The 11110-nt window shown below is 42.4% G+C and overlaps 1 protein-coding gene across 1 annotated transcript; it reads left to right on the top strand.

Annotated features, from left to right (window-relative positions):
- The first annotated feature begins 272 nt into the window (after positions 1 to 272).
- On the top strand, positions 273 to 6121 carry foxred1 (FAD-dependent oxidoreductase domain containing 1). The gene is made up of 11 exons (XM_084474134.1): positions 273 to 583; positions 743 to 963; positions 1193 to 1303; positions 1704 to 1822; positions 2060 to 2154; positions 2353 to 2454; positions 2545 to 2621; positions 2733 to 2893; positions 3532 to 3661; positions 3755 to 3859; positions 4204 to 6121. Exons 1-11 carry the CDS (start codon positions 430 to 432, stop codon positions 4456 to 4458), a joined length of 1530 nt encoding a protein of 509 aa, XP_084330260.1. The 5' UTR covers positions 273 to 429; the 3' UTR covers positions 4459 to 6121.
- The last annotated feature ends 4989 nt before the right edge of the window (positions 6122 to 11110 follow it).

The following is an 11110-nucleotide window of genomic DNA, read 5'->3' as shown; positions in this document are numbered from 1 at the left end:
ATTATAGGAATTATATTTGATTATATTGTATTCAAAATAAACTGAAAGACTGTAGAACAGACTGAAAGCGTAGGAAACATGTAATTTCCCTGATAGGTTTATGATATTAGATTAAAGCGTTTTAATTAAATTGCATTGATATCCTCCAAGGTTGTGATGTTTAATGACACCAACCCAAAAGTATTATCGAAGGTAAGTTTTTAGCGATCGGGATTCTTTTCATCATTCCATTTGTTTGCTTCCAGGTCACATGCACTCGCTGACGCGCAGCGTGTACGACCTCTGCAAGTCGGACTGGTTTATAGTTGCTAGTAATACATTAGGATGTCAGTAGGTAATAATTTGTAACATGAGATGGCTATGCGACTTCCTACAGATATCACTGGTATTCAAGGTTGCATGAGCGATTGAAGTCATCCGGTTCTAGCGATGTTGGCGTTGCGAAAAATGCATGTTACAGTGCGAACAGTATATGGACTTTTAAATTCCTTTCGGGTGATCCGCAGCCATGAATGCATGTGTGTACGTGGACGTAGTAGGACTTTCACCACCGGCAGAATTCTACACAATAAATTCTTTAAAGGTAGGCTCTAAACATGCATTGTATTGATTTTACAACACACCATACCACAGCGAAATATACGCCTACACTCGACCGTGGCTGGTCGAAATGGCTGTTTGTTTATACTGTAACAGTATCTGCGAAGTTGAGAAGTTTGCTGTTTTTTCCCATATGCATTAGACCTGGAAGACCAGTTTAATGCTGCGAGGGACAAGGTGGCGGATGCGCTACCAGGGAGCAAGTGGAGCCCCTTCGACATAAACCCCAACCTGCCCCCCGAGAGGGCGGACATAGTGATCATCGGAGGGGGTGTGATTGGCTGGTCGATAGCTTATTGGCTAAAAAAAAAGGAGCGGGTGCGGGATGGAGTTAAAGTGATAGTGGTAGAAAAAGACCCAACGGTAATTTTCTCTGCCCTGCATTCAAAACATTGAATTTCTCCAAATGATGATTTATTATATAGGCTTACAATTTAGTATATGAATATATGCTCCTTGTATTGATAGAAGGCCTGGGCATTGCGAGAAAAACAACACACAGCAGTTAGACATTTCTCTTTCTCGCCTGAAAATAATCAACCCACATGTGTTATGTATACGTGCGTTAAAAAAAATCTGCTTCTCTTCCCAGTATTCCCAGGCCTCCACGGTGCTCTCTGCAGGGGGCATACGACAGCAGTTCTCACTTACAGAGAACATCCAGCTCTCTCTGGCCTCCGCCGACTTCATGAGGAACATCAACGTAGGTTTCTAACGGGGAGGAGCACCAGACCTGACCCACCACCCACTACATAACATAACACTGTATCAAACACTACTTGGCTGTTTGATACACTGATAATACTCCTTCATACAAAGTGTGTGGAGAAATCGCAGTATGCAACAAATCAAATCCGTTTCCGCCAGAAAAAGTCTTGACGTTTTTGACCATTAACGTCGTTCGGACATTTGGGTTCTCAAATCGTCATCAGCGGTCAAACTGACTGGCAGACTCTTAGAAAATGGCGGAGTGTGATACTTCCTTTTTGGCACATGTCCACCGGCGGGTGTGGCTGCGGGTTTAACAATGCATACGTTTTCTTTGAGGTTCTCATTTCTTTGGGGAACGAGAACCTTGACGGTGGCCGCTCTCCTTATCCTAGGAGCACCTAGGGGTTCTGCACCAGGAGCCGGTGGACCTCCAGTTCAACCACTCCGGCTACCTGTTCGTGGCCAACGAGAGCGTGGCTCACATCATGGAGGAAAACTACAGAACACAGAGGTGTGCCGTTTGCCTTTCTGTCTCTCTTGAACAATCGTTTTCTATCCACTTTATTTGAATACAAGAGGGGATACAAGAGTCTCTTGTCTTTCAAGCTTTCTTTCTTTCTTTCTTTCTTTGGTTATTCAAATTAAATTCACTTAATAAAGGAAATGCTATATTGATAAAGGGATAGAATTGTATTTCATGTTGTTATAATGTGGGTGAGCCTTGACCGGGGTTATGCTGGTGCTGCAGGTTCGCCGGGGCCAAAGTGTCACTCCTCTCGCCCGGTCAATTGAAGGAGAAGTTTCCCTGGATCAACACAGAGGATGTTGCGCTCGCCTCCTACGGTAAGGCCAGACTGCTCAGGAACACGGCTGTAACCATCGAGACCGCCATGGCGGTCAAAATTGTCAAATTGTGCAGAAAAAACAACGAAACGAAAGGCTCCTGAATAGTTTTTATCCACTTAATTTCAATACAAGAGGGGTACGATAGATTTTGTCCAAAAAACATCTAAAGCATCTGTGTTTCTCTGTTCCCACTAGGGCTGGAGAACGAGGGTTGGTTTGACCCGTGGACCCTGCTGAACGCATTCAGACAGAAGGCTATTTCCATGGGAGTCATTCAGAGCATTGGAGAAGTCACTGGTTGGTTAAAGGCTAAACGCATAAGCTTGTGGTTTTCAATTGATGAACATTTCTCTTACGTTGACGTCTTGTTTTTATTCATTCTTTAAGGTTTCAACTGTTCAATAAACAGAATGGACACTGTTGACGGCGAGACAGTGGATGTCAAGAGAATAAAACATGTAAATGTAAGTGTAAACTGTTATGCTTACACTTCATCAGTCACCAGGCCACCGCCCTCGTCTGAAGAGTGACACCGGGCGTGTTGTGTGGTCGGATGTTGTGTTGTTGTCGGTCAGGTTCGAATGCCCAACAGTCGCGAGTACCAGCCGGTGGAGTGTGCCATTGTGGTGAACGCGGCGGGGGCCTTCTCCGCTAAACTAGTGGACATGATGGGCATCGGCACTGGTGCCAAAGACACACTCTCGGGGATGGCCTTACCCGTGGAACCCCGGAAAAGGTAGAGAGATGGATGTGATGAATGGTAAATGGTCTGCATTTACTAACCTTTTGCTAACCTGCTGGGGGGGGGGGGCACTGAAAGCACTTTACAATCAGTGCCTAACATTCAGTTATTAATGGACACATCCATACAGCAACCGCGGTGTAAACCATGCAGGAATATAGAACACATTTAATATATTAGGACAGCTGAGCAGTTTGTTATGCCCCCTCAATCAGTGCATCGTTAGCTGGTGACTTATTTATTAGAGCAGGGGTTTCCAAAGGGGTTATAATAATTATTATCGCAAAATAACGCTGCTACTATTATTATGATAAATTTGCTATAGCTGAGGGATATGAACATGAAATCCATGTTCAAGTTCATTGCCTGCGATGAATAAACTAACAAAATGTGTTAAAGCGATTTGTTTGCCATTTTCAAGTCATTCTATTGGACTGTGCGAGCCTTCTGTAATATAGCCATTCATTAGGTGTAGTGATAAAGTAAGTGATCACTCAAAGTTATTAGAACATTAAAAAACCTTTGGATGGGTATTCACGGTTTACTGGGATTAAACTAGCAGGCCCTGCCACAAATGTATTTCAACGGACACTTGACATTCATCACTTCACTAACTACTGTCCCATCACCAGGTTTATCTATGTGTTCAACTGTCCGGATGGGCCAGGGCTGGACTGTCCCTTCCTTGTTGACTACTCTGGTATCTACTTCAGGCGAGAGGGTCTGGGCGGAAACTACATCACTGGGACATCCCCAGAGGAGGTTTGAGAATGTGCTGCTTGGCTTTGCATACTGTGTGCAGGAAAACACATTTGTGTTTGTGAACGTTTCTTTCTTGTGCTTGCCTGGCTGTAGGATGCAGAGCCCGATGTCCGCAACCTTGAGGTGGACCACGAGTTCTTCCAGGAGAAGATTTGGCCTTCATTGGCTCATCGTGTCCCTGCTTTCGAGAGCCTTAAGGTAAGATTAGAGAATCTCTGTCCTCACCTCAGCCACCAAAACTTGAGATTGATGGGCTTTCTGACCTTGTCTGACCATATGAATACTGCTAATACACAAACATGTAGATGTTTATACAAGAATTCTCTGTTTAAGGCATCATAAAGATTCTATGAATCAAACAAAAAAGTATTCGTGTTTTTCCATAAGATCTGAGCAATGCAAAATGTGCATTGCATGGTTGGGTTTTGGAATCCCCTCAGCCCCTAAGTATGACAATACCGGTACCATTACACGAACATCCCTGTTGGACACCACAAACACTTTTGATCATAGGAACCCCCAATATCTTCTCTCTCTTCCAGGTGACCAGCGCATGGGCCGGCTACTATGACTACAACACCTTTGACCAGAACGCCATCCTGGGCATCCACCCGCTAGCACAGAACATGTTCTTTGCCACGGGCTTCAGCGGGCACGGCCTGCAGCACTCACCCGCCGCCGGACGCGCTGTGGCGGAACTCATCCTGGACGGCAGCTACCAGACGCTGGATCTGACGGGGCTGGGCTTCCAGCGCATCATGTCCAAGGAGCCGATGCTAGAGAAGAACATTGTCTAGTGGTGCAAGAGTAGCATGAAGACACAAAAGGTTCACAAACTGTTTGTCAGCGACGCCGTACTGCTCACCCAGGGAGGTAGCAGGAGCCCCCGGAGCATAAAGGATTTGGCTAGTTTGCTAAGACCCCTGGTTATTAGCAAACCAGCAGAGGGCAACCTTTCGATACGTCGATAAAACAGATTGGAAAGAAGCCTTAGTATTGACTTAAGTTCTTAAATCTAAATCAAGTGCTCAGTTCCCAGTTGTTGTTAATGTACACGTCATGCTCAGTCTCTTAAGTCTTTGAGCATGCACTGTGATATGTAAACACAAAAAAACAAAAACAGTTATGTATCTTAACAAAGATACAGTTATGGGAGTGGCTAAACACCCATTTGGAATAGAATGGATGTCAATGGCTCACCGACTGCCTCATTTTGGAACATTGCCATACAGCAAGAGGCTAAGTTGAAGAAAACCCATGGCTGATTTTAAATCTCAATATAGAATATGTCTTTATTTAACCTGGGGTCTTAACAAACCGGCCAAATCCTTTATGAATGAAACCTGGTGGCAGTCTCACAGAAGAATCAAACACATAAAGCATTTAGCAATGCTTAAGCAATATGGAAGTGGAAGAGAATGGAGGGGGACAACGTGGGAAAATGTGAACATACCTAGGCACTTACTGTTGACTTACTGTTGCCTTGGGATTTAATTCGTAAATGATGACTTGTGATATTGTCACTCAAACTAAATAACAATTGTGTTTTTACTCTGTCATAAGTTATTCTCACCAACCTACTGGAATTATTTTGTATTAAGTATTTCCTAAAACTTTTTCTAGAGGGAGCCATTACTGTATTTTTCAGGTCAGTATTTTTTATCTACAGCACTGGGTTTTTAGAATCAGTTATTTTAAAGTAAGAGTCAGAGGGCCCTTTAATGAGGTACCAGGCCTTATTTGTACTAAGATTTATCCACATCCCAGAGAATAATTCACAACATATAGCCATTTTACCAAAAAGATATATTCTAAGACGTATCAGTAACATGGGTTTTGCGTAGGCACAGACCCAAGCAATTGAACAGCCAAAGCTTTGTATTAATGTTTGAGTTACTTGTTAGCCGGTGGTGAATACATTAACCCAACACAGACCCTAAAGCAATTGGCCTTACTATTCAGACAAGTTAAATGTTCAACAGGGGACGGGGGTCAAGGCAAGCTGCTAAAACCTTTTAAACAAACAGTTGTGAGAAGGAAGGATCCAAGAAATGAACGCAATGCAAAGACTTACTTTGACGTATGTGTATAAAGACATAAGCCATATGTGTGTACACGTTAAATGTACATGTTGTACACATTCAATGTAAATGTACATATTGTCTTCTGTTAAGATGCTGAGGTCCTTAGTCCTCAGCGAATACAATTGTACAATCAAGGTTGATCTGGAAATTCATTTTGTATCAAAATGTTTTAAAATGAAGGAAATGGCAGAGAGCATTTCATATTATTTTGGGCTATATAATGTTCTATTCCGATTGGAAAAGCTTTTTTTTATTCACTTTCCCAATTCTGTAGGCTCATCTATACTATTATTCAACATTATACATTTTGCTGGGTTCTTGAGTATTTTTACTTTTCTGTGGATAATAATATTTCATACTACAAAACTATACCTGTTATTTCCATCTGAAACCTAAATCATTGTTTGATGTAGCTGAATATAAGTGAGCCATCCAAAAATCTGAAATTCTGCAATCCTAATATGTTAACCAAAGCATGGAATCCATGAGACAAAGGGGTTTTATGCCTTGCATATAATATTAATTCTATCAGTATAATGAACCTGATGTAGGTTTGTAACGACCTACTCCAGGAGAACAGACAGATACTACCAAAGACACTAAAAGTATGTGTATATATATATATAAATGGATTTACATTTTGGAAATAAATCCTATAAAGATTTGCCAGGTTGGTTAAGATCACAGGTTAGTCACCCAAGGTGAAAATGTCTTGTCAACTGTCACATATCAACTGATTTTAGTGCGGTGTAGGGGCGTTCCTGAAATGATCAGTTGGCAATCCAATGACATCCATTCTATTCAAATTGAGTGTTTAACAGTTCCTTAAGCTGTGCTTTTGTTTTGTCCAACACATGAATAGGCCATAGAAACTGCCCTGGCTAGGTAGGTTTCTCCAATAGGGCCCACATACAAACCAAACCCTCAAGTTTCGGTTCTGTGTTTAAACACCACAGGACATGCTCAGGGACGAGGCTATGAGGCGGATACTGTCTGCAGCCACTATCTCTGACTCCCTGAGCGCGTGGGGCATGCACATAGAGCGTCAACAGAGAATCTTTACTCTATGGCTCACCAACTGCCACCTTTCAGAACACATACTCTGTGAGAGGGGCTGAGAATGAAGGTTCATCTCGACATAGACGCTGACAATAATTTACCTGGGGTCTTAACATGCCAGCCGAATCCTTAAACCTTCAAACGTGTGACTCATTTGTCTTCTTGAGCTACATAAATAGTCTGGAGGTTGTGGGGGGGAAGTGGTGCATATTTAGTGGTATTTAAAACCACCATTAAAAGTCAAAATGTGCAACTTGCTCCAAACTGTGTGCACGCCACCACCGTACACATTGTACTCGCACACTGCACCACCCTCTACATGCAGTGCACGCCATACCTGCTCTGGTCCCAGACACTGCATCCTACCCTGATAGGCCTGAGGTCAGCCTACACTGCCTCTGTTGGGCGCCATGTCTCCCTCTTGCATGTCCAAAAACAAAATATGCTCCACATATATAAAAACTCGGCCATGACAACATGGCACGGAGGCACAGAAGTTTGCCTGCAGCGTTTCATTTTGATGCAAATCTCCAAGGGCCTTGGAGGGGTTTGGCAGGGGGGGAAGGGAGGGTAGCTGAACCAGGGGCTGGTGGGGGGGGGGGGGGGGGGGGGGGGGAGAGTAGCACAGTTGAAAGATTTCTTTGTGAGGTCTCAAATGTTCTCAGGGGCTTGAAAACATGAGCAGCATGGGCTGCAGAGCTGGCCTCGGTCAATAGATAGGGCCTTCTGCTGGTCTGAAACTACCGGCTCAACTGCTGAAACCAGAATATTCTGCTTTCAGAAGGAAAGGGCCCCTCACCCCCTACACACGCACACACACTCTCATCGGGGACCTCCTATCTTCTGTGTGAGTTGCATTGGAGAGGCTCTCCAGGGGCCAAGCGGGACTGCCAAGGGACCGGAGAGAGTGTTGTTGTGTCTCTTGGGCACAGTGGACTTTTCATGGTTGGGGTACACTGAAGGGTGTCTAATAGAAAATAACTCAGGACAGGAGCGTTCTGGTCGGCCCCTGTGTCTGTATGGGACCGAGCACACATGGCGGCATGTGGCTGGGATTAGGAAATTTCATTGTGGATTAAAATCTTTTCAAGGTCTTGATGGCTGCTGCTGGGTGAAAAGGAGGCTGAAGGACCAGAACACTTTCAGTCTGCAGTTCGGGCCCATGGTTGCACTGAGCAGGTAGGTGGGGATTTCCTGTACATTTGTAACTGTAGTTTCAACAAAGACAAACGTTAAGTGTACCTTGATCCAGGGTTTTGTGTTTGGTGTTAAAGTTATATTGTGTATGGCGTTAATGTGGATTCCTGTTGTATTGTTGTTATTGGCTGTAGTTACTCAAATGCATACAAGATGAATGAAGCTTTCCTTGATCACTTCCGCTGATGGGTTATGTAACGGTGATGTTTTAGATAGGATGAAGGGATCTGAAGATCTTCCAGATCTTTGTGTTTAAAGTTTTACCAAGTTTCTCTGTTGTGGTTCTCAGCAGGCTGTGTGGTGGCTAGATGGCTCACCAGTTACATAAGAGAAAATCACAAAGGACACGAGAAGCGATTTCAAACAATGAGCTCAATGAAAAGACCCACACAAAAAACATTCCTCACAAAATATTCAGTATGCTTAATATGCACGTGGCAAAATAGTTGCTGTATGGGATTATTTAAGGTTGTAGACAACAATTTCCATTCAAAAAGATAGCAAACAACCACAAAGAAATCAATCTTGCAACCTGTTCATCAGGGGATATAATTATTATAAATATATTTACAGGGGGTTTTAAGTGCAACTACTAAAATTAGACCTTCTCTAAAAAGGCATCCAAAAAAATATTCATTCCAGAAATTATAATTTATATATTTTATCTTAGCACTTATCTTCCTGCAAAAACAACTGCAGCTTTTATGATGCTGTTGATCGTTTGTGGAATTGTCCAATGAATCTCTTCAAAATTAACCTTTATTGACCTAAATTGTGTTACTTTTTTAGTCACTTTTTAATTACACTTAAACAACAAAACATTATGAAAATAGTTAATAAAACCCATACGACTGGCATGGTTTAATAACACAGGATTTATTAGGCATGGGCCGAGGGACCACACAGAAGATAAACCATGAAGTAAACATCATTATCCATGCCCTCCTGTTCCCTCTATACCCATATCTCCGCAGCGGGCCAGTTATGGACAAGTAACTTTCATCATTGTGCTCTAATATACTTAATTAAAAACAACATCTGATTAATTAAGATGGAAGTAATGACATTGAATTGAAGTAGTTATATTCTTGATTGACATTTAATGTATAACCTATTATCATAGTGGTCTTTTCCTTAAGAATTATTGGGTTTTTTTCAGGACGGTATAAGAATATCTCTTCCATTATAATTGCTATTTCTATGCAAATAATATTCTGGCTGCCACACTGGCATATTTACATAAGAAACTGCAGGATACCATGTCGATTCATTCAACAAGATGAATGTAACACAAGGCATCTAAAGGGCTTATCAAATGACTTATCAAATTCTACAGCCTTAACTGGCTCTACAGCGACAAAGGAGTGTCTCAACCAGTCTGATATGATGTTCCAACCCTGTATCACGCGATTTCGTGCTCATGCGCACGAACGTTAATCTATTGAATCGTGTTTGAATCGTAATTCGTAATCGTGTTCAATATATATATATATATATATATATATGTGTGTGTGTGTGGGTGTGTGTGTGTGTGTGTATGTGTGTGTGTGTGTGTCAATATTTCAGATTTTGCAGAAGACCTCAAAGACGGAAACGTATTTTTCGTGCTCCACAGAACGAAACGAGAGAGAAAGAGAGAGAGAGAGAGGGGGGGGGAGAGAGAGGCTTCAGAAGGGGTGTGCGCAGATAGTACAATGCACAGTTATGTTTATTCCAAAACCACAAATGCATCAAAGGGTAAATGTAGTGTGTTTAAGAGCAGACCTCCTCAAAAACCTTTCGTGCTCATGTGCACAAACTTTAATCTATTGAATCGTGTCCCAAAGCACGATTGTCTGACTTATTTCGTATTACACAGAACGAAATTCAAAACATAGCCTTTCAATTGGGATATTTTTTTAGACTATAGAAGGGGTGTGCGCAGATAGTACAATGCACCCTTTAGCTATTTATATGTCAAAACAACAAATGCATCAAAGGTTGAATGTAGTGTATTAGGGCTACTCTGATTTTCCCGCTTTTTACAGCAGACTCCTCCTCAAAAACATTTCGTGCTCATGCGCACAAAAGTTAATCTATTGAATCGTGTCCCAGAGCACGATTGTCCGACTTTTTTCGTACTGCGCAGAACGAAATGTTGCTTTTTATACCAAAAAATTGGAAAATCGGGTCTGTTAACCCGCTCTATTAAATCACAAGAAAGAAGACGCCATACCTGCTCTAAAAAATGTACTAAAGTTTAAAGTAAGAGAAAAGTAAGAGCAACTAAAGTTGTTAAATAAGAGAACATCATTAGGCCTACACGGTTACATAAAATAACATAACAAGCAAAGACAATGGTTTTATAGCCATGATGTAAACGGCACGCGAGCTGCTGGTTTCAGCATCCATAGCAACCGTCATAGCAACCATGTTATTATAAAGTATGTCCACCATTTTCACATTAAAAAATCCTAATAACTGTCCAATAGGAAAGATGCTCACAACGTCTACAACGTCTGGGCTGCTGGAGCACCCGGTCTGAACGTCAAACGTCGACGGGATGGCATTACATTGTAGTGAATTGAATCCCTTCTCCGTCTGCAGGCGACGCGGAAGGGTACCAGTCGGAATTTGACGTTCTCGGGCCACATTGACCAACTCTGACGGGGGGATCCCGAGGCGTTCCCAGTCCCAGGAAATAATTTCTTATTATCTTCATTATCATGTTGGTGGGCGTTCCCTTAACCTGCGTCCGCGTCCCAGTTTGATTGACATGATCAAACGGCCCGCCCCGCCCCCTGAAGACAGCCCTCACTGCTGTCTCCGCACACAGCTATTTGATAAATGCCAGATTATTATAAAACACGCATTTAAAAAAATCGAGTCTATCAATAACTATCAATAACAATGCAGGACAACGTCTCAATTTGTAAAAAGTGGAAATGCGTGACTGTATATATATATGCATTTGCATATTTATATTCTGAGAAATGCTCAGATCGAATGGGTTAACATTTCGTTCTGCAGTACGAAAAAAGTCGGACAATCGTGCTCTGGGACACGATTCAATAGATTAACGTTTGTGCGCATGAGCACGAAATCGCGTGATACCTGGTTGGATGTTCAG

Source organism: Micromesistius poutassou (genome assembly GCF_964030765.1).
Source record: "Micromesistius poutassou genome assembly, chromosome: 10".
In the NCBI taxonomy this organism is placed as follows: Eukaryota; Metazoa; Chordata; class Actinopteri; order Gadiformes; family Gadidae; genus Micromesistius; species Micromesistius poutassou.
This window is presented reverse-complemented; position numbering and strand designations above follow the sequence as displayed.

Bases quoted from the DNA above. Each gene is read 5' to 3' on its own strand.
- foxred1 (XM_084474134.1), top strand. From the start codon at position 430: ATGTTGGCGTTGCGAAAAATGCATGTTACAGTGCGAACAGTATATGGA. The intron at 584-742 runs GTAGGCTCTAAA...CATATGCATTAG, and splicing joins ACACAATAAATTCTTTAAAG to ACCTGGAAGACCAGTTTAAT. The intron at 3,860-4,203 runs GTAAGATTAGAG...TCTCTCTTCCAG, and splicing joins CTGCTTTCGAGAGCCTTAAG to GTGACCAGCGCATGGGCCGG.